General features: G+C 37.0%; 1 protein-coding gene across 1 annotated transcript in view; it reads left to right on the forward strand.

Moving 5' to 3' along the window:
- LANCL2 (LanC like 2) overlaps window positions 1-24,728 on the forward strand; it is a 59,800-nt gene that overhangs the window by 18,153 nt on the left and 16,919 nt on the right. The window contains exons 2-5 of the mRNA XM_045494309.1: window positions 6,379-6,496; window positions 20,726-20,933; window positions 21,995-22,142; window positions 23,161-23,307. Of these exons, the coding sequence (XP_045350265.1) occupies window positions 6,379-6,496; window positions 20,726-20,933; window positions 21,995-22,142; window positions 23,161-23,307 (621 nt within the window). The remainder of the gene's footprint in view (window positions 1-6,378; window positions 6,497-20,725; window positions 20,934-21,994; window positions 22,143-23,160; window positions 23,308-24,728) is intronic.

The following is a 24,728-nucleotide window of genomic DNA, read 5'->3' on the forward strand; positions in this document are numbered from 1 at the left end:
TGTAATGTCTCATCTTTCATTCCTGTTTTTATTTTATTTTTTTTAAGTTTACTTATTTTGAGAGAGAGAGAGGGAGCGCACACGTGTGTGAGAGAGGGGCAGAGAGAGAGAGAGAATCCCAAGCAGGCTCTGCACTCTTGGCACAGATGCCAATGCATGGCTTGAACCCAGGAACTGTGAGATCATGACCTGAGACAAAATCAAGAGTTGGATGCTTAACCGACTGAACCACCCAGGTGCCCCTCATTTTGTTTTTATTTATTTGAGTCTTCCTTTTTTTTTCAGACTGGCTAAAGGTTTGTCAATTTTTTCTTCTTTCTGCAATACCAGGTCTTAGTTTTGTTAATTTTTTTCTACTTTTCCTCTGGTCTCTATTTCGTGTACTTTTGCTTTGATATTTATTATTTTTCTCCTTCTGCTAATGTTGGGCTTGGTTTATTCTTTTTCTGGTTCTTGAGATGTAGAGTTAGGTTATTTATTTAAGATCTTAATTTTTCCTGGGATGCCTGGGTGGCTCAGTCGGTAAAGTACTTGACTCTTGATTTAGGCTCAGGTCATGGCTCTCACAGTTGGTGAGTTCAGACACCCCACTGGGCTCCACACTGACATCGCGGAGTCTGCTTGGATTCTCTCTCTCTCTTCCCCTACCCTGCTCATGCTCTTTCTCAAAATAAATAAACTTTCTAAAAAATCATTTTTTTCTTAATATAGAAATTATCTATATAAATATTATCCATATAAACCTCCCTTTTAGAATTGCTTTTGCAGCATCCCATAATTTAAGTATGTGTGTTTCCATTTTCATTTGTTTCAGGATACTTTTTTAATGTCCTTTCGATTTCTTCTTCGACCCTTTGATTATTGAGGGGTGCATTGTTTAATTTTCACATATATGTAGATTTTCCAGTTTCTTCTTATTGATTCCACTTTTATAACTTTGCCAGTAAAGATAATTGGTATGATTTCAGTCTTCTAGATTTGGTAACACTTGTTTGTGATTGTATGAAGATATGATCTATCCTTGAAGAATGATATGTGTGCATTTGAGAAGAATGTGTATTCGGTTATCCTCTAATGGAATGTCTTCTATATGTTAGGTCCATTTGGTTTAACATATTGTTTAAATCCAATGTTTACTTGTTGATTTTCTGTTGGGATGATCTATTCATTCTTAAAAAGTGTATATTAAAGTCCAGTTTTATTCTTGTATTGTTTACTTCTCCCTGCAGATCTGATTATATTTGCTTAATGTATTAGGTGCTCTCATGTTGAGTGTGTATATATTTTCAATTATTATGTCTCCTTGAAGAACTGGTCCCTTTATCTTTATACAATGACCTTTGTTTCATGTTACTGTTTTTTACTTAGTCTGTTCTTTCTTATTTTTTTCTGATATAGCCACCCTTGTCCTTTGGTTTTTACTTGCATGGAATATCTTTTTCCATCCCTTCTCTTTGAGCCTATGTGTGTCCTTAATGCTGAAGTGAGTCTCTTTCAGGTTTGGTCTTCTTGTTTGTTTGTTTGTTTGTTTTACCCATCAAGATACTCTTTGCCTTTTGGTTTAAAAAGTTCAGTCCACTTACATGTACGGTAATTATTGACACATAAGGACTTACCGGCACCATCTTTTTAATAGCTTTCTGACTGTTTTGTAGTTGCCTTTTTCCTTTTTGCCTCTCTTGCTGCATTCCTTTGTCGGTTTGTGATTTGTCACTGTTGTATGCTCTGATTCCTTCGTCTTTAACTTTTGTGAATCCACTATAATTTTTTGTTTTGTGGTTACTGTGGGACTTACCTAAAACATCTTATAGATCTAATAGTCTCTTTTACACTGATAACAGCTTAACCTCAATCTCACATGAAATCGCCACCCTTTTACTCTCCTCCTTTTATGCTTTTTAGTGATGATTTGTCTCTTTTTATATTGTGTATTCATTAGCAAATTATAATAGTAATACTTATTTTTGCTACTCTTGTTCTGACCTTTATAGTAAAATGGGTAACACACTATCATATTATAGTATTAGAGTTTTCTGAATTTGACTGCATGTCTGCCTTTATCAGTGTGTTTTATATTTTTGTATTTTTTTTTATTTTTGGTTTTTAAATATTTAATTGTGAGAGAGAGCAAGTGGGGGAGGAGCAAGAGAGAGGGAGACAGAGAATCCAAAGCAGGCTCCATGAGGTCAGTGCAGAGCCTAACATGGGGCCCGAATCACAAACTGTGAGATCATGACCTGAGCCAAAATCAAGAATTGGACACTTAACCGACTGAGCCACCCAGGCAGCCCTATATTTTCATGTTACTAGTTAGCTTCCCTTCATTCCTTTCAGCCCTTCTCATTAGGCAGGTCTAGTGGTGATGAATTCCCTCAGCTTTTGTTTGTTTGGGAAAGTCTTTATTTTCCTTCATTCTTGAAGGATAATTTTGCCAGAAAGTTGTTTTTTTTGGGGGGTGGGGGGGGAGGCGGTTGTTTGTTGTTTGTTTGTTTTTGTTTTGGTTTGCAGTTATTTTTTTCTTTTGGCACTTTGAATATATCATCCTAGTCTTAGCCTGTACAATTTCTGCTGAGAAATTCACTGATACCCCCATTGAAGTTCCTTTGTAGGTTATATATAATCTCTACTCTTGCTACCTTTAGGTTTCTCTCTTTTTTTGTTGTTGTGTTAGAAGGTGGGAGAGGGACAATAAAGTATCCTCCAAATGGAGAAGGCACTTTGAGACTGAGAAACAAAGAAGGCAACTTCTTTTGGTTTACACAGTGTTTTATTCAGGGGAACTTACTGATGGGGGGATCAGGCCATAGATGATCCAGTTGCTTTGTTATTCTATGCAAAGTCAAGACATTAATCCACAGATTTTATAGAATGAGAGGACACACAAGAGGGCATTGTAGTGAGATTGAAGGGTTTACATGCATCTCACAGGGGTTTGCATGTATCTAATTTGCAGATAATCTTTAATTAGATATTGTGGCACCCCCTGTGCCACCAGGAAGGGGCAAGACTATGTTATCTCTAACAGATTCATGGGAGGCCAAAGCAAGCCTCTCCCCATCCTGGCCTTGGTGGTCTTTTCTAAGGTATGCATATTAATCTTCAAGGGGTCTAGATATGTAGCCCCCAAGAGAGGTCATCAAGTGAATATGAACAAGATGGAGTCAGTGCTGTCAGCACTCTACAGTTTGATTTTTGATGTTTCTATTGTGATGTGTCTTAGACAAGGACATTTTGAATGAAAATAATGGGGTGATCTATTTATTATGTCTAAATCTTTTCCCAGAATCTGGAAGTTCTCTGCCATTATTTCTTTAAGCTTTCTGTTCCCTCATCTCTTCTCTTTGTGGAACTGATTCAGAAATTTGTTTTTCTTTTGTTTTGTTTTATAAGTGTACTATAGATCACATAGGCTTTCTTCACTCTCTAATTTGTTTTTCTTTTTTGTCTTCAGACTGGGTGTTTCAAAGCGCCTGTCCTCTAACTCATTCTATCTTCTGTTTGGTCTACTCTGCTTTTGATTCTCTCTGTTGTGATTCTATTCCATTAAATTCTTCAACTCCAGAGTTTATCATTGATTCTTTTCTATGATTTCTATCTCTTTGTTAAATTTCTCATTTTGGTCATGTGTTCTTTTCCTGATTTCCTTAAATTTTCTTTCTGTATTTTCTTGTACTCGTTGAGTTTCCTTAAAACAGCTTTTTTGAATTCTTTATCGGGTAAATCATACATTTTCATGTCTTTGTTTGGGTTTGGTTTTTGGAAGATGATTGTGATCTTTTGGGTATGTCATGTTTCCTTGATTTTTCATGAACCTGATGGAGTCTGGAACACATACATCAGCAGGAACTATATCCCTTTTATGCTGTCTGAGAATCTTATATACAACAGCCCTGATTTGCCTCCTCTCCCCATTCATGGAGCTCTCTAAGTGATGCTCTGGATGCCGTGAGAGAAAAATGAGTCTCTTCAGCAGAGTCCTGCACAAATTTGAAAACTGGGCATTCATTCATGCCCAGGCTCTCCCTTGTCCCTGTGGGAGAAAATACAGGCCATCTATTTAGCCCTGTGCTATACCACCTTCGAGAAGGGGTGATGTTGATAAAGACAAGGTCTTACCCAATCTAGTGCCTACAAACTTGTTTTTTTTCCTCTAGTGGATGTTGGAACTTTTCGGACTTCCCCCAAAGGCTTTATGATCTGAAAGTGATTGCTTAACTCACTGTTCTGCATGCATTCCCAGATCACATCTGAGAGGGGTGGGAACCAATTCACAGTCTCATGTAGGTTCTACAGCCAGTACTGATATCTGGTAGACCGGTGAGCTAAACCCACTGTGGGTCCCGTGGTGCAAGGCGCTGGGTTCCACAACTCACACAGAAGCGCTTATGTTTGTGGATTTATTTTTATTATTGCAGGACAAAAATAAGGTGTGCCCAATGCTGCAGTGATGCCGATCTCACCCTCATTTAGATTTTTACTATTTATCAATTAATTTTTTCCTCAATGTACACAAGAGGTTTCTGGATCAGAGATTTATTATTTATCAGACAGACTATAGCCAGTGAGTGGTTCCACGTGTCTCAGGTCTTGCCTATGGGACAACACAATGAAGCCAGGTCAGATGTCCTCCACACACAGTCTATGTATTGTAGGCAAATATTAAAAAAAGAAATAATTTTTCTCTGCTTTTTACAAATGGAATAGAGGAAACTTCTTCCGTTCTTCTGAGAGAGTTTCATTGCAAATATCTAAGTCTTTGGCGGGGGGGGGGAGGTGTAAATAAATCTCTCAATGAAAAGATAAGCCCACTGGTCTTCAGTTTTACTACTCAGAAATATATACAGCCCCCGGAAATGTAAACACATACCTCTGGGTTTAAGTAAACCTCTCTGGAGTCCTCACAATATATTCAATTGTAACTTAATTCCTAAAGTTTACTTTTGGTTCAGAACCCCAAATTTCAGTAAAATTTGCCCTGAAATCCCTAACTGTGCAATAACACAAAAACATTTTCTCTATAGTCCCAGAGAGGGACATTTCATTAGGATAACAAGTCACTCTGTCAGGAGGACATACAGTCATAAATTTGTCTATGTCTAACAACAGAACTACAAAATACATGAAAGCAATAAATAAATAAAGGAGTAAATAGAAAACCCCATGACCATAATCACGTATCTTAATATACCTCAGCAATTTGTGTAGCAGTAGATTTTTCAAAAATCATCAGAGACATAAAAATCTGAACACTATCAGCTACCTATTTAAGAATATTTCTGGGGCTCCCGGGTGGCTCAGCCCATTGGGCATCAGACTTCGGCTCAGTCATGATCTCTCAGTCATGATCTCTCAGTCCGTGGGTTCAGGCCCCATGTCGGGCTCTGTGTGAACAGCTCAGAGCCTGCAGCCTGCTTCAGATTCTGTGTCTCCCTCTCTCTCTCCCCTCCCCCACTTGTGCTCGCTCTCTCAAAAATAAATGTTAAAAAAAAATTGAAAAAAAAGAAGAATATTGCTGTTTCTCTTGAGAAAGACTACCAGCAGTGAAAAAGGATACTTGTTTCTGTAGCTCCTAGCAGCATGGGGACTTCATATTTTTCAATGTTATTATTTGTTAATCTGATAAGGCAAACCATGGTACTTGTATTTATTTTCTTTTCGATAATTTCTAAGTGATTGAATATTTTTGATTTTTTCTTTTTAAAAAGTACATCAATAATTTAAATCTATTTCTGTATTATTGTAGTCTTTTTTTATTATATTGTTTTCTATTACAGTTATTTCCCCCTGGTCATTAATTTTTGAATCATCTTTTTCTTATATTCTTTAACTTGTAGAAGTTAACATTTAGTTGAATCCATCTTTTTTTGTTTAGTCTAATCCATCTTTTTAAAAATTTTTATTTTAGAGAGAGAGCACAAGCAGGGGAGAGGGGGAGAGAGAGAGAGAGAGAGAGAGAGAGAGAGAGAGAGAGAGAAAGAATCTTAAATAGGCTCCATGTTCAGTATGGACTGGATGCAGGACTTAATCCCACGACTCTGGGATCATGACCTGAGCCAAAATCAAGAGTTGGATGCTCAACCGACTGAGTCCCCCAGGTGCCCCAAATCCATCTTTTTTAAGAAATAGTTTTTCCTTTGGTTTCTATAACTTATTTTTTATAATTTTACCAATGACTTATAGTCCATATAGGGCATTATCTCATTTAACAATTTTCCTTATAAAATCAAAGTAGAGACCCTATAACCAATGAAGCATTGAAATGGGCCAAGTAATATGATTACTGTCTCATGTTCTGACAAGTTAGACTACTAAAGTATTTATTACAATATTACCCTACTCTTATGCAATTTAAATTTATGTCTTCTTTTTGGTTCTCAGATCATTCATAATTTCACAAGGCGAATCCAGACCAAAATCAAAGATCTTCTACAGCAAATGGAAGAGGGGCTCAAGACAGCTGACCCACATGATTGCTCTGCTTATACTGGTTGGACAGGTGAGAATATAGGGTATAGTTAATTGATGTTCTGTTTGGGGATTACAATTGTAACACTTGAATTTAAAATTTTTCTTCTTTTAAAGTGGTAAAGTTTTATACCCTTTAAACAAAATCTTGAACTTCTTCAGTGATGAGGTACTTTGGAATTTTATTTCTAAAGAAATCTTTTCTGCCTGAAATTTGAACTTTGATATGTAGTATGTCATATTTTTTTTTTTTTCAACGTTTATTTATTTTTGGGACAGGGAGAGACAGAGCATGAACGGGGGAGGGGCAGAGAGAAAGGGAGACACAGAATCGGAAACAGGCTCCAGGCTCTGAGCCATCAGCCCAGAGCCTGACGCGGGGCTCGAACTCACAGACCGCGAGATCGTGACCTGGCTGAAGTCGGACGCTTAACCGACTGCGCCACCCAGGCGCCCCTAGTATGTCATATTTTTATAGCATTATTTATTTGAACTAATATATGGGTATCTATGAAAATGTATAATAAGAGATAACTTGCTGTAGGTTCAGTTTTTTATTTGCCTTTACACTTTGATCTTTGTGACAAGTTGTGGTATGTGATTTCTCCATTGTACCTAAACTATTTAACCTATTGCTTGTACCCATTTGACTCATTTGGACACATAAAGATTTTGCTTTTGAATTTAGTGATAATAATTGAATAAGCAACCAGTAATACACTTTACATCCAAAAACTTAATTTCAAAATTAGCTTGCCTTAACTAATCTTTATATTCTTATTATTTTACTGTGTAGCCAGAACATTATGATAACTACTTAGGGAGTATAAGGAAATAAAGACCGTCTTCTGAGGGATTAGACTATACAGTATGATTAGTGCCAATAATAATTTTCATATTGATTTATAGCCTTTGCTAAACTTTTATAGTTTAGTCAATGAACAGCACAGACATAAGTATACATGTTAGAATACTGAGAACCGATACGATACCTGCTTTTGCAATACACAACCGAAAAGGCCCTAATTTTTTTTATTTGTGTTTATTTTTATATTTATTTCTGTGGTGCTTTATTTATATTTGCCTATTATGAATACAACATTTACATAAATGACATTACAATTAAATTTTTCAAACTTTTAAACCCAGGAAGACATGGAGTTAGTTCAACTTATACAGCCAAAGAAATTTATCTTAATATAAATTTAGGTAATTTTGGCTAACTTGAAGTAAATTCAAAGAAGGATATTTTGAAAGGAAAAACTACATAGTTACTCTTAGCACAGATTTTCCCTAAAACACCTTTTTCTTTTTTCTTTTCTTTTATTTCAAAGTTTTATTTAAATTTTACTTAGTTAACATATGGTGTAATAATGGTTTCAGAAGTATAATTTAGTGATTCATCACTTACATATAACACCCAGTGCTTATCACAAATGCTCTCCTTAATGCCCATCACCCATTTACCCTACCTACTCCCCCACTCCCCCCACCCCCCCCCCCGCCCATCAACCCTCAGTTTATTCTCTATAGTTAAGAGTCTCTTATGGTTTCCTTTACTCTCTCTTTTTTTTCCCCTTTCCCCTATGTTCATCTGTATTATTTCTTAAATCCCACATATGAGGGAAATCATACAGTATTTAATCTTTCTCTGACTGACTTATTTTGCTTAGCATAATACATGCTAGCTCCATCCATCTCATTGCAAATGGCAAGATTTCATTCTTTTTAGGCTAATGTCCCATTGTGTGTGTATATATGTGTGTGTGTGTGTGTGTGTCTGTGTGTGTGTGTGTGTATCACATCTTTTTTGTTTTAAACATATGTTTTGAAGTAGTTTTTGTTGTTTAGTTCAAAATTTTAGTTAAATTCTAGTTAGTTAACATATAGTATAATATTGGTTTTAAGATTAGAATTTAGTGGTTCATCACTTACATATAACACCCAGTGCTCATCCCAACATGAGATGCCTTCCTTAATACCCATCACCCATTTAACCCATTTCCCCACCCACCTCCCCTCCAGCAAACCCTCAGTTTGTTCTTTATAGTTAAGAGTCCCTTATGGTTTGTTTCCCTCTCCCTTTTTATTTTCTCTTTTCCCTATGTTCATCTGTTTTGTTTCTTAAATTCCACATATAAGTAATAAGTCTTTTACTTAAAATATTTCCTCTTGTTGAAATAGGAGTTTTAATTTTATTAGGTCCTAAATGCTAATTTTAACATCCAATTTTAGGTCCTAATTTTATTAGGTCCTAAATGCTATGCATCAGAAACACTCAGAGGGCTTTATAATAAACAAAATATTATGAGCCTTCACCCCAAAATGACAAAATGAGGATCTTAGGTGGAGGAGTCCAAGAATCAATTTTCTTAAAAATCCTCATTTATTGTCATCTTTTAGAATCACTGATAGAGCTATGATAGAGGTATTTGGTGTGAATGATTAAAAGTAATATTTAGGACTCTGGGATTCAGGTAGCACTATGGAATGTATTTATACCCATGCTTCTCCTATCTTGTCTCCTAAAACTGTATAATCAAGAAGAATGAGTGAAGTACCCACAATTTAATTTTTAGGCAAAATTGTGAGATAGAGAATACACCAAATAGTAATGGATGAAAAATAAATCGAACCCAAAATGACTGTGGAAAACCACAATGGTGTCCAGGTGAAGAAAGCCAAAGGACCCATGGGTGGCAAGTTGTATTCTGCAATTCCCCATCTCCCAAATCAAGAAATAATTATTCTCAGAAGGATGAGACACCCAGAGAGGGAGTTTTTGCAGGCATATCTGAGTATGAAGTGGGCAAGGAAGAGAGGAAAAAAAAAAAAAAAGGTATGGAGAGTATATAGGGAACAGAGGTTATAGAATTTAACATAATTTTTAATGTTTATTTATTTGTAAGAGAGAGACAGATTGTGAGTGGGGGGGGGGGGGGCAGAGAGAGAAGGAGACACAGAATCTAAAGCAGGCTCCAGGCCCTGAGCTATCAGCACAGAGCCTGACGCAGGGCTCAAACCCATGAACCACAAGATCGTGACCCAAGCTGAAATTGGACGCTTAACCAACTGAGTCACCCAGGTGTTCCGAGGTTACAGAATTTTTTAAAAACCATTCCAAAAAGAGGGATTGTTGTATAAGGCAGGAACTGCATCCCTGGTGGCACTGCTAATTGTGTAGGTAAGGAAGGAAACATCAGTGATAGGAGCCCTTACGAAACCAGAATGGGTATGCGAATCAAAGGAAATCTGGTCACCCCAAGTCACCATATACGAATAAAGTTTGTCACTTAATAAGAAGAGGATGCCCTTGAGATGAAGGCTTTTTTAGCTGGGAAAGATATCCTCATCCTTTCCCTCTTTTAGGGAATCTTCCTGTTAATAATAGTTGATTGAGAAAAATTCATCTAATTCAAACTTAAGGAAAAAATTCAATTGTATACATAATATTAGAAAAAGCAGGAATATCACATGTTGTTAATAGAAGAAAAAACATCGGGAAGATACCATTACAATGTGGAGAAAATTTGCAGCATTTTCAACAGTGATTTTGGAACCTACTTAAGCAATTGGGTCACAAAGCAGAACCAAGGGAACTCAAAAAAGAGATGGAAAGACAATAAAATAATGTGAGGCTGAATAGTGATACTACAGAAAGCACAGCAATACCATAAAAATGGAAAAAAAAAAAACCCATAAAATGAAGAGAGAGTTCTAGTTTTTGGTCTGGGATGCAATGACTTTAGAAGTTGCCACTGCACCCTAACAAGTAAAAATATGAACAAACTGAGAGAAACAGTTCTTACAGCCATCAGTATGGTGAGGTCATAGAACAAATGGTTACACCAAAAATAGAAGAGATAAACAGGGAGAGATAGAAAAATCACAGTTTACCGGAGAACAGATCTGCAAGAAGAAACCTCCATGGGAAGCTGTGTGGGGAAAAGAAATTTAAACTTTAACTGATGAATTTCTAGAGGTCGAGTCTGAACGAATACGAGAGTACAAAAGCCTCTAGGTAGACCCAGTTATGAGGAGGCTTCCACACTTTTTTGTGAGGTCAACTCTGGGAGATCTCTCAGGTCCTCACTGTGGATACTGGAGAACAATCCCTTTGTGCTTCTGGAAAGGGGAGGGAAAAGGAACCATTCTGAAATATGCCAGAACAATCTTTTTCATAACAAGACCAGCCCTCAGGAGAAAAATTTTTACCAGAGCCTTACCCACTGGAGTTTTATTGAACCCAGACTTCCCTGGGGGAAGGGAAATACCCAACTCCACCCCCCTTATAACTATCCTGTCCAGCCTACAGAGAAGAAAACACTGAGAAGCTCTAGTGAAGTTCATAGTCCAGGAGCATAGACTCACAAAAAGACTAAGACCTAATCATAGAACCATAGAAAGCTCCCACTCCCCTATTCCTTATGACCACATCACTAAAGGACTAGATACTGCCATTTCTTTTACCCAGTACATTATATCTACCTTGCATAAAAAATGACAAGGAATGGGGCACTTAAGTGTCTCAGTGGGTTAAGCATCAGACTCTTGAATTTGGCTCAGGTCATGATCTCATGGTTTGTGAGTTAAAGCCCAACATCAGGCTCCATGCTGACAGTGTGGAACCTGCTTGGGATTCTCTCTCCCCCCCGCTCACTGCTCCTTCCCCACTTGTACACTCTCTCTCTCTATCAAAATAGAAGAATAAACTTAAAAAAAATTACCAGGAATACTAAAAGGCAAAAAAATAAAATAAAACATTTTGAAGTGAGTAAATAAACATCAGACCTAAAATCAGATATAGCAGGAATGTTAGCATTATCAAACCAGGAATTTTCAAATACTATGATTAATATGTTAAGGATTTTAGTGAAAAAAGTAAACATGCAAGAATAATAACGTAAGTAGAGAGATGGAAATTCTTTTTTTTTAAGTTCTTATGTAAATTCCTGTTACCAGACGTCCTAACTAATGCAATGAAACAATAAAAGGAAATAAAAAAGTATACAGATTGGGAAGGAAGAAATAAATCTGCCCCTGCAGATGGCATTATCATTCTATGTAGAAAATCAGAAATAACCCAGGGGCTCCTGGGTGGCTCAGTTGGTCAACTCTTGATTTTGGCTCATGTTATGATCCCAGGCCCAGGGTCATGAGATCAAGCCCCACATCAGGCTCTGTGCTGGGCATGGAGCCTGCTTGAGTTGCTATTCTCTCTCCCTCTCTGTCTTTCCCTCACCTGCTTTCACTCTCTTGCTCTCTCTAAAAAAATAATAATAAAATAATAATAAAATAAAAAAATAAATAAAAAATCAATAAGCACTTATTGCAAAGTTGCAGGATATGAGGTAAATATACAAAAACGAGTTCACTTCACTATATAACAACAATGAATAAGTGGAATTTGAAATTAAAACCCAATATCATATATATTAACACCCCCCCCAAATGAAATAGGTATAAATTTAACAAAGTATGTACAAAGCCTACATGAGGTAAACTACAAGTGTCCTATGAATGATATCAAAGGAGAACTAAATAAATAGAAAGATAGTCCATGTTCATGGATAGGAAGACTCAATATTGTCTTTTTTTTTTTTTTTCACCTTGATATATAGATTCAATGCAATGGCAGTTAAAATTGGAGCAAGTTATTTTGTGGATATTGACAAGCTGATTCTAATATTTATATGGAAAGGCAAAATATCCAGAATAGCCAACTCAGTATTAAAAGAACAAAGTTGGAGGAGTGTTACTACCTGAAAGTAGGACTTGCTATAAAGCTACAATGATCAAAACAGTGTGGGACTGGTGCAAGAACAGACAAACAGGGGTGTCTGGGTGGCTCAGTCAGTTAAGCATCTGACTCTCGATTTTGACCTCAGGGTCGTGAAATCGAGCCCCACATGTAACAGGCTCCTTGCTGAGTGTGGAGCCTGCTTGGGATTTTTTCTCTCTCTCCCTCTGTCCCTGTACTCTGCTCATGCTCTTTCATAAAATAAACTTTTTTTTTTTTAAGAACAATAGACAAATAGATGGATAGAGTAGAATAGAGAGCCTAGAAATGGACTTGCTTAAATGTAGTTTAGCAAATATAGTCCACTAGTCTTTGACAAAGAGGTAAAAGTAATACAGTGGAGCAAAGATAGTCATTTTAACCAGTGATGCTGGCACAACTGGGCATGCACATGCAACAAATTACTTTAGACACTTTTCAAAAAACAGAATTCACTCAAAATGGATCATAGGCCTAGATGGAAAATGGAAAATGATAAAGCTAGATGATAACAGAGATGAACACCTAGATGGCCTTTTTATATATGACACCAAAGGCATGATTCATGAAAGAAACAAATGATAAACTGGCCTTTGTTAAAATTAAAAACTGCTCTGAGAAAGATAATGTCAAGAGAATGGGAAGACAAGCCACAGACAAGGAGAAAGTATTTGCAAAAGACATTTTTGGATTTTTATGGAATATATACAAAGAGCTCTTACTATTCAATAAGAAACAAACAAACAACCCTATTACAAAATGTGCAAAAAAACTGAAAGGACCCTCACCGAAGAAGATAATACAGATGGGAAATAAGTATATGAAAAGATGTTTAACATCTTATGTTATTAAGTGATTGTCAAAATCCAAAACGCTGACGATACCAATTCCTGGTCATAATGTGGAACAGAACTCTTATTGCTAGTATATATTTAGTTCCCCTTTCTCCACATCCTCACCAACATCTGTTGTTTCCAGAGTTGTTAATCATAGCCATTCTGACAGGTGTGAGGTGGTATCTCATTGTAGTTTTGATTTGTATTTCCCTGATGATGAGTGATGTTGAGCATCTTTTCATGTGTCTGTTGGCCATCTGGATGTCTTCTTTGGAAAAATGTTTGTTCATGTCTTCTGCCCATTTCTTCACTGGGTTATTTGTTTGTTGAGTGTTGAGTTTAATAAATTCTTCATAGATTTTGGATACGAACCCTTTATCTGATATGTCGTTTGCACATATCTTCTCACATTCTGTCAGTTGACTTTTAGTTTTGTTTATTGTTTCCTTCAGTGTGCAGAAGCTTTTTATCTTGATGAGGTCCCAATAGTTCATTTTTGCTTTTATTTTTCTTGCCTCTGGAGACATGCCAAGTAAGAAGTTGCTGCAGCTTGGTGGGAATGCAAACTGGTGCGGCCACCCTGGAAAACAGTATGGAGGTTCCTCAGAAAATTAAAAATAGAACTACCCTGGGGCGCCTGGGTGGCTCAGTCGGTTAAGCGTCCGACTTCAGCCAGGTCACGATCTCGCGGTCCGTGAGTTCGAGCCCCGCGTCGGGCTCTGGGCTGATGGCTCAGAGCCTGGAGCCTGTTTCCGATTCTGTGTCTGCCTCTCTCTCTGCCCCTCCCCCGTTCATGCTCTGTCTCTCTCTGTCCCAAAAATAAAAAAATAAACGTTGAAAAAAAGAAAAAAAAATAGAACTACCCTATTACCCAGGAATTACACTACTACGTATTTACCCAAAGGATACAAAATGCTGATTTGAAGGGGCATATGCACCCCAATGTTTATAGTAGTACTATCAACAATAGCCAAATTACGGAAAGAGCCCAAGTGTCCATCGACTGATGAATGGATAAAGAAGATGTGTGTATATATATATATATATATATATATATATATATATATATATACACACAATGTATATATTGTATATACAATGTATATACAATATATACAATGGAATACCACTTGGTGATGAAAAAGAACGAAATCTTGCCATTTGCAACAACATGAGTGGAACTAGAAAGTATTATGCTAAGCGAAATAAGTCAGTCAGAGAAAGAACAAACTGAGGGTTGCTAGAGGGATGGTTGGTGGGGGAATGGGTAAAACAGGTGATAGGCATTAAGGAGGGCACTCTTTGGGATGATCACTGGGTGTCATGTATAAGAGATGAATCACCGGGTTCTACTCCTAAAGCCAAGACTACACTTTACGTTAACTAATTTGAATTTAAATTAAAAAAAGAAAAGAAAAGAAAAAAAAAGAATTTTTAAATAAACAGAAGAATATGCATCAGAGACTGAATAAGCAACTCTAAGCCTAACATAAAGTTGCTATCTGGCCATTTACAAAAAAAAAAAAAAAAAAAAAAAAATGTCCCAACCCTGTAGTGGAGAACTAGCTAAAATATTGAGGAAACATAGGCATAAGCTTATAGTAACGTTGATTACTTATAATCATAGACTTAAGATTCAAACAAGTTGCAGATAGGGAAAGAAGACACAGAAACATGATAAATGAAATGGGGAAACAATTGAAACCAAGGAAATTTTAGAAACCACATTTCTTTTCACTGTCTATAAATTTATTTCACAATATGTGTGAAATGGATAATTCTCATGAATATATAATCTACTAAATCTCAGCCTAGAAGAGGTAGAACATCTAAAAAGACAACTTCCAAACAAAAATTTGAGACACATTGATTGCTTGATAAGGAATTCAAATTAATTGTTTTGAAGGTGCTCAATAAGCTGCCAGAAAACACAGAATGAAATCAGGTAAACAATACATAAAAAGTTTAACAGAGAGATAGAAACCATAAAAAAAATCAAAGAGGAATTGGGGAGCTGAAGAATACAATGAATGAAATGGAAAAATGCAGTTGAAAGCACCAACAGCAGAATGAGGCAAGTGGAACAAAAGAATCTGTGAACTGAAAGGCAGGATCATTTATACTTATCCAGTCAGAGAAGAAAAAAGTAAAAAGAATGAAAAAAGAGTGAGAAAGCTTCTGTGAATTATGGGATATCATCAGGTGAAACAGTGTATGCATTAGAGCAAGGAATTAGCAGCAAGGAATGAAGCCAGAGGTATCATTCTGATTTCATAATATATTGCAACGTTATAGTAATCAAAGCAATATAATACTGGCATGAAAACAGACACAATAGCTGAATGGGACAGAATCGAGGAGACAGAAATAAACCTATGTATAAATGGCTAATAATCCTTGACAAAGGCAACAAGAAAATCATCCCTTCAATAAATTGTATTGGGAAAACTGGAGAGCCACATGCAACAGAATGAAACTGGACCCCTATCTTTCACCACTCTCAAAAATTAGCTCACAATGGATTAAAGGCTTTAAATATAATGCCTGAAAACTCCTAGAAAAATATGTAGGGGAAAAGCTCCTTGACATGGATCTTAACAATGATTATTTGTATATGACACCAAAAGCATAGGCAACAAAAGAAAAAATAAACAGGTGGTACTACATGAAACTAAAAGGATTCTGCACAGCAAGGGAAGCAATCAACAAAAACGTAACTCACAGATAGGGAGAAAATATTTGCAAACCATGTTTATGCTAAGGTGTCAGTATCCAGAATATATAAGAAACTTCTACAACTCAATAGCAAAAGTTATAATGGTAATAAATAATAACAATAATAATGATGGTGATGATGATGATAATAGTAATGATTTAATTAAAATGGGCCAAGGACCTGGGTGGATAGTTTCTCAAAGAAGGCTTATACAACTGGCTGACACATACACAAAAAAGTATTCAACTTCACTAATTATCAGGAAATGCAAATCAAGACCGTAATAAGATATCACCTCACACCTATTAAGATGGCTTTTATCAAAAATAGAAGAGATGACAAATGTTGCCAAGGACATGGTGTAAGGGGAACCCTAGTACACTGTCGGTGAGAGTGTAAATCAGTGCCGCCATTATGAAAAACGCAGGATGGAGGTTCCTCAAAAAATTAAAAATAGAACTACCAGATGATCCAGCAATTCCACTTCTGGGTATTTTCCAAAGGAAAACTTAACTCAAAAAGATGTATGTACCCCTATAGTCATTGGAGCATTATTCACAATAGCCACGAGATGGAAACAACCTTAGTACATATCGATGGTTAAATGGGTAAAGAAGTTGTGATACCTACCGATATCTAAATCTACATCTACATCTATACCTACATCTGCATGGATGTAATGGAACATTATTACGTCATGAGAAAGAACGAAATCCTGTCATTTGTGGCAACATGGGTGGTCCTAGAGGACATTATATGAAGTGAAATAAACGAGACAGAAAGGAAAAAATTCAGTGATCTCACATATATGTAAATTCTAAAAAAAAAAGGAATTGAGCTCATAGAGACAGAGTTCAGTGGTGATTACCAGGGCTGGGGTGGGGAAAATGGGAGAGGTGGTGGTCAAAGACTACAAACCTTCAGTTATAAGACATGTCCATTCTTTAGATGTAATGTACAGCATTGTAACTATAGTTCATAATACTGTATTATATAATTGTAATTTGCTAAGAGTAGATCATAAGTGTTCTCATCACACACTTTAAATAAATGGTATGCAAGGTGGTAGATGTGCTAACCAGGTTGTGGTAATATTTTCACAATGCATAAGTATATCAAATCACTCTGTTGTACACTTACATATACACAATTTTGTCAGTTTTATCTTAGTAAAACTAGGGGAAAACAAACAACAAACAAAAAAAGGCAATTTCCTTAAAAGAACAGGAAATCCCAGTGCTACTTTTTTTTGTGGGACTACATCAAAACAAAAAGCTTTTGCATAGCAAAGGAAACGGTCAACAAAACTAAAAGACAGCCTATTGAATGGGAGGAGATATTTGCAAATGACATATCTGATAAAGGGTTACTATCGGAAGTATATCAAGAACTTAAACAGCTCAACACCAAATAAACAAATAATCCAATTAAAAATGGGCAGAAGACATGAACAGACATTTCTCCAAAGAAGACATCCAGATGGGCAGATGATCAACAGACACATGAAAAAATGCTCAACATCACTAATTATCAGGGAAATGCAAATCTTAACAGCAAGGAGACATCACCTGACGCCTGTCAGAATGGCTAAAATCAAAAACACAAGAAACTAGTGTTGGCAAAGATGTGGAGAAAAAGGAACCCTCTTGCACTGTTGATAGTACAAACTGGTGCAGCCACTCTGGAAAATGGTATGAAGTTTCCTCAAAAAATTAAGAATAGAATTACCATATGATGCAATAATTTCACTACTTGAGTATTTATCCAAAGAAAACAAAACACTAATTTCAAAAGATAACATGCATGCCTATGTTTATTGCAGCACCATTTACAATAGCCAAATTATGAAGCAGCCCAAGTGTCCATCAATAGATGAGTGGATAAAGAAGGTGTGGTATATACATATATATATGTATGTGTATATATATATATATATATATACACACACACACACACACACACATACATATTTATATATATGTGTGTGTATATACACATATATATATTTGTATATATATATGTACACATACGTACAATGGAATATTAGCCATAAAACAGAATGAGATCTTGCCATTTGCAACAACATGGATAGACCTAGAAGGTATAATGCTAAGTGAAATAAATCAGAGAAAGACAAATACCATATGATTTCATTCATATGTGCAATTTAAGAAACTAAACAAAGGAAATCAAGACAAACCAAAAAAAAAAAAAAAAAAAAGAAGAAGAAGAAGAAAAAGAACCAGACTCTTAACTACAGAGATGGAGATGGTTACCAGAGGGGAGGTGGTGGGGGAGGGGCATGAAATAGGTAATGGAGATTAAGGAGTGCATTTGTGATGAGCAGTGAATAATGTATGGAATTGTTGAATCACTATATTGTACACCTGAAACTAATATAACACTGTACCTTAACTGTACTGGAATTAAAAATAAAATAATAAAAAAAGAACAGGAAGTCTCAGTGTTCCTTTTTTTTTTTCCTTTACTCCTTTTAAATGTTTCAAAAGATAGGAAAATAAGGAATACTTCCTGTTATTTTATGAAGCAAGGATAATACTGGTACCAAAACTGACATAAATATTTACCAAAAAAACAACCACAGCTCAGTCTCCCTTACTAATTATTAATTTGATAGTTATAATGCTACTTTGGTTTATAAAATAGGTTTATATATTTTAGATGTTTATACTGAAGTTTTCAAGGGCAGAAAGTTAGGATGTCTTTTAAAAAAAAATAGTTTGCCTGTCATTTACTTTAAAATGTTTAAGCAGTGGAGTGCCTGGGTGTCTCAGTCAACTGAGTGGCCAACTCTTGATTTTGGCTCAGGTCACGATCTCAGGGTTGTGAGATTGAGCCCTGTGTCGGGCTCCGTGCTGAGCATGGAGCCTGCTTAAGATTCTCCCTCCCTCCCTCCCTCCCTCCCTCTCTCACTCTCTCCCTTTCTCCATCTGCCACGTTCCCCTGCTTGCTTGTTCTTACTCATAACTAAATAAATAAATAAATAAATAAATAAATAAATAAATAAATAAAATATTTAAGCATTGAATACACATAACTATTGGTTTTTAGGGTCACAAGCTGACCACATCATCATTCTATTTTTATGGATTTCTCAGTCAGTCATGAAGTACTTATTTGTAAACCTTCTATAGTGATTATGTTTGAAATTTGTAACTTTTAACTTGCTTTCTATGTTTATAATGTCAATTTTTTGAATACAAAAAAACCTCAACTCTAGGAGTTTATAAGCAATTCATATGGGAGGCTATTTTTTCTAGGCTTACAAATATGGTACTTTTATAGCTGTTCGACTTAAAAGCTTTAAAGAAATGAGTAATGAGAAAAGGTCTTTTCAAATATATGTAGAGAGAGAGATGTTAAGAATTTGAAAGGGAAGTAGGATACCCTGAAATGGAGAGTTAAAGAAAAAAGAAACTACTTATTTAGAGAAATGTAAAAAGCAAAATGCATAGTGTACCATACAGAGATGTTGAATGACCATGCTGTGTCATGCATGTGAAACTGCTGTGACATTGTGTGCCAGCTATACTCAAGTGAAAAAATTAAAGCAAAATGAAAAATAATAGAAATGAGAGTGGATATTAGACAAAGAACATATTAGAGAATCGCAGTTGAAACATGAATAAATATTTTGTGTGTCCTTTTCACCATCATATCATTTCTATCAATACTTTTTCTGCAATATATTTCAGTAAGTATGTATTTATACAGATTCATTTCTTTTACTTAGCTGTCATAGTGACTGGGGTCCAGGAATAATAGCAGGCTTTCAGAAGCCGAACAGGTCATCCTCTATAGGTTTCCAGAAAAAGGCCCCTCTCTGGTTCACTTGAGTGCCTGGATTTGTTCCTTAATCTAAAATAGGAAGGTTGTTGGGGCACCTGGGTGGTTCAGTTGGTTGAACATCTGACCTCAGCACAGATCATGATCTCACGGTTCGTGGGTCCAAGCCCCGTGTGGGGCTCTGTGCTGACAGTGCAGAGCCTGGAGCCTTCTTTGGATTCTGTGTTCCCTTCTCTCTCTGCCCCTTCCCCCCTCTCACCTCTGTCTCTCTCAAAAATAAAAACATTAAAAAATATTTTTTTGAATAGGAAGGTTACATACGTGATAAACTCTGTCTTCTGTGTTCGTTACCTTACTCTGCATCAGATAGCTAGTCCGTAAACAGTGAGTTGGTCACTGGTTGGTTGGTCATTTGGATATGTTGGTCACTAAAGAAATTGAAAAATTGTGAGAAATAGGAAAATTGGAAAGAAGAGGGTGTAAAATTTAGAAAGTGATCATTTAATTTAGGATGGGATAGGAGGAAACGATTATATGAGAAGTAAAAAGGATCCAAGTTAGCTTAAAATACAGAGGAGAAGGGATAAGATCTTAAAATGAATGTACAGAAAATGGGAATGTGTGGTAAGTCATACATTTTACCTTGTCTAGGAGGTATTGAATCACTATCAGAGCAATTAGTAGGATAATGGATTTAAACTTGGTTTAGCCTTTTCTACCCTGAGTTTTTTTTTTTCTGTTTTTATTTTCCTTTTTTTTTTTTTAAACTTGAGAGAGAGAACGAGAGAGAAAGCATGAGTGGAGGAGGGGCAGGTAGAGAGAGAAAGAGAGAGAGAATCCCAAGCAGGCTCCACTCTGTCAACGTGGAGCCCAATGTGGGGCTTGATCCCACGAACCATGAGATGATGGCCTAAGCTGAAATCCTGCTTCAGACACACAACTGACTGAGCCACCCAGCACCCCATCTTTCTGTTTTTAAAAGATGTATCATGTGTAATTTGTTGGACGAGGCTCCTTCAGAAACAGGTTTTATGTAGTTTTTCGTGTAATCATAAAATAACATCCTGAAGGTGAAAAAGAAAGGTAATAATGCTTTTCTTTGGGGGTGGGGCATTATTCTAGGCATAGCCCTTTTATACCTGCAGCTGTACCGGGTCACATGTGACCAGACCTACCTGCTCCGATCCCTGGATTATGTAAAGAGAACACTTCGGAATCTAAATGGCCGCAGGGTCACTTTCCTGTGTGGAGATGCTGGACCCCTTGCAGTAGGAGCTGTGGTGTATCATAAACTCAAAAGTGATTGTGAGTCCCAGGAATGCATCACAAAGTGAGTTTTTAAAACTGGAAGTATTTTCTCTAAATTCTCAATTCAAGGTGTTGCTGTAGAAAGATATTCAAAAAGGAAATTATTTTTTAATTCATCTCTTGTTGCAAACAGGCCTTTCCAAGAAGTGAAGAGGTTATATATTAATTGGAACATAATGATAAGATCACATGTCTCCTTTCTATCCAAGCCTGTGTCTGCCTTCATCTGGGGAGCAATAAACATGTTACTTCATGTTACTTTAATCTTTTCCTAAGTAATCTTGGTTGCCTTCATTGCATGAAAATTAGCGTCTATGCCTTAGGTTCGCTATCATAACTAAGTTATTTTTAGGTTCAATTGTTTTGGAACAATTAATGTAAAACTTTTATTGCACCTAAAATAACTGGTTTATATTCTCTTTTGAAGAGGGAGAAATCAGGGCTCACGCCCGTGGTCTGGTGGAGTGTGTGGCACATGCTAGTTGGTTGATGGTTTTTGAAAGACAGAATGACTCAAGCTAGTTCCCAAGCATTGACTACATTTTAGTACTCTTTTCTTTTAAATTTTAAATCATTCTGGATTTTAAAATTGAATATCATCCCTTACATCGTTTAGACTAGATGTAAAGGTAGATTTTTTTTTTTTTTTTTTTTTTTTTTTTAATTCTGAGAGAGAGCAGGAGAGGGGCAGAGAGAGAGAGGGAGAGAGAGTCCCAAGCATGGTCTGCAGGGTTAGCACAGAGCCTGATGTGGGGCTTGAACTCAGGAACTGTGATATCGTGACCTGGGCCAAAGTCGGGCGCTCAACTGACTGAGCCCCCCCCAGGCATCCCTAAAGGTAGATATTTTGAACCGAAGGGTGTTTTGTTATTAATTTGATATCTGAGAGAGAAATTAGTGTAGTGGAAAAGTTTTGGTTGTTTGGGTGGGGTGGGTTTGTTTTTTTTTTTTTTTCAGTATGTTGTAAAATCCGTTTTAAATTTAAAGTAACAGGTAATTCCTAAAGTGATGGGGTTATTGACAGTTTCAGGAAGAGGTATCTCAGACACTGTCCAAGAAAACAGAATTTTTCTTGTTGGGTAGACTTCTGCAGCTCCAGAAGACGATTGTGTGCCGAGATTCGGACCTTCCCGATGAGCTGCTCTATGGACGGGCAGGTTATCTGTATGCCTTACTCTACCTGAACACGGAGATCGGCCCGGGCACCGTGTGTGAGTCAACTATTAAAGAGGTACAGTGGGGTTGCCGGCAACGGTGGGTGCGCGCTCCTGTCTACCATCCCAGCCTGTCAGCACAGAGCAGCATTAGTGGCTGGACTCTGCTTCTGGGTAGCAGTAATTTCTTAAGGGATGTCATAAAATCACTGAATAGCTCCTCTTTTCCCTTTCTAGGTATGTTTTGTAAAAATCTGTCCTCTTAGGCCACTATTAATTCACCTGTTTTTACTAGAACCAAACAACAGCATCTCTCAAAAGATAGGATGTTTATTTCTGGTCACGAGGTATCTGAACTGGTTAGGCAGTCCTGGGAATATGGCTAAGGATCCAGGTTCTTCTGTCCTGTTCTGCCATGTCCTAGGGGCAGGCCCTTATCTGCAAGACCCAAGCTACTTGAGCAGCAAAGCAGCTTGTTTTTTAAGGCCACAATCTAGAGGTTGTCTGCTTCACTCCTGCTCACACTTCACTGCCAGAACTTGTTCAGAGGACCATGTCTGTCTGTAGCTCAGAGCCCAGGTGCCCAGCGAAAACTTGGAGCACTGTTACCAAAAGTATGAGGGGAGAGAGGATATGAGGAAACAGTTTGTGTCTTTGCCATGTAGTCATTACAGGTATGATATTCTTTGGATTTAACTAAAACCCTGCATGCTGCAGGCATTTCATTAGCCGTTCATAAATAAGGCCAGTTCCTCCAGCCTTTCCTGGAAGATGTAGGGCTGGTCTTTTGGAGAAAACATTGCAATTACAAGGCAACTAAGCAGTCTGGGAAAGTTCTTTTAGGAAGTTTTTCTAGATTCCAGTGAACTGTTCACGCAAAGAACTTTTAATTTCTTGGTTTGACTCCCTGATGTCGTTTTCTACTCTGAGATTGTCTTCTGATTTCTCTCTGCCTCTATTTATTAATTTATAAAGTAAAGATAACAGTGGTGCTATTCACTGCTTACAGATTTTTGGATTAAGTAATCTATGTAAAGACATGTTGTTAATTAGACAAAAACAAGATACTTAACGCTGTCTTCGTAATCTCCGTAGGTAGTCAATGCCATTATTGAATCAGGCAAGACCCTGTCAAGGGAAGAAAGGAAGGCTGAGCGCTGTCCGCTGTTGTATCAGTGGCACAGGAAGCAGTACGTTGGAGCAGCCCACGGCATGGCTGGAATCTACTACATGTTAATGCAGGTAAATAGGAATACTCTGGAATACCAATACAGTGACTACAGTATAAAATATTTGATCGGATGGGAAATGGGGCCTGAAATGTTAGTGTAAATCCAGCAGACTGAAATTAAATAAGGATCCTGCACTGAATCATGGATATTTATGCTCTGCTTCATGAACCCCAAGCAGTGAAGTCCAAGAGTGTGCGTCCTGCATGCACTTTTGTACTGGGTTAGTGAGGTGCCTGCTGCCCGCATTTTTCTTCTATGTCTTTCTGCTCATTGTAGTAGGAACTCTTTGAATGGAGGGAAGCAGAAAGAGCCTCCAGCATCCAGACTGGGCAGAGACTTTCTCATGTTCAGATACCCCCAACTTGCTGTCAGTTGTGTTCTAAATTTTCAACTAGTTTACTGTTGTCTCGATGATCTGGTCTCTCAATCATCCGTGACATCTGCTGAATTAAATACTCACTTCCATCAGGCAGGCAGAGACCCCACCCCAAATATTGCTTCAACCTGCTTCCAGCCCCATGGCCTGGACCTCCCTTCCCCACTGTAGACACAGCCTACTTTTTTTTCTTTAATTAAACCTTTCTTTATCTACCACACCCATAAAAGAGTAGTTAATTAATGCTGAAAATCTCGAAGCTGGTAAGTCAAGGAGCGTGGATTATTAGAATTTAGATCTTTTTAACTAAAAACCTTTATACTTCTTTTTAAAATTTTTACTTCACATCCTTTTTGAAAGCCTACTCTACCATGGGTCACCTGGTGGCTCAGTCGGTTAAGCGTCCAACTTTGGCTCAGGTCATGATCACACAGTTTGTGAGTTCGAGCCCCATGTCGGGCTCTATGCTGACAGCTTGGAGCCTGGAGCCCTGCTTCGGATTCTATGTTTCCCTCTCCCTTTGCCCCTCCCCCGCTGACACTATTCTCTTTCTCAAAAATTAAAAAATTTTTTTTCAAAAACTTACTCTATCACTAAAGGAAATTCACATTTAAACAGGGCTAAACCCCCATTTTCTGGTAACTAGTTGTCGTTGTTTATTCTAGAAAAAATAAAACACATACTCCAATTTGTGAATTTTCTTTATAGTACAGACACGTGTTTCCAAAGTAACTAGAATTGCATTTCATTTAAAAATAGCACTGCTATTCTGGGAAGTTGGTGATTTGTGTGTGTTTTCTGTTTCCCCAGAAAAATGTTTTGACACTAGCTTTTGAAACTTTCTTTTTAAGTGACACCCTTATGGGAATCATAACCATATAAAAACCACACCAATAAGACATCACTTAGTTTAGATTGAGGTGTCTAGGTTAATTTTGTTAGATAATAAGGGTTTCCTTGAGAGAAACACAGGTCACAAAATTGTCCCCTTGTCTGCTTTTAAGTGAAGAACATGGCACCATTATTTACCCAAAATTCTGTATGGAAATCAGCGT

The sequence above is a fragment of the Leopardus geoffroyi genome, chromosome A2 (genome assembly GCF_018350155.1).
Source record: "Leopardus geoffroyi isolate Oge1 chromosome A2, O.geoffroyi_Oge1_pat1.0, whole genome shotgun sequence".
Lineage (NCBI taxonomy): Eukaryota > Metazoa > Chordata > Mammalia > Carnivora > Felidae > Leopardus > Leopardus geoffroyi.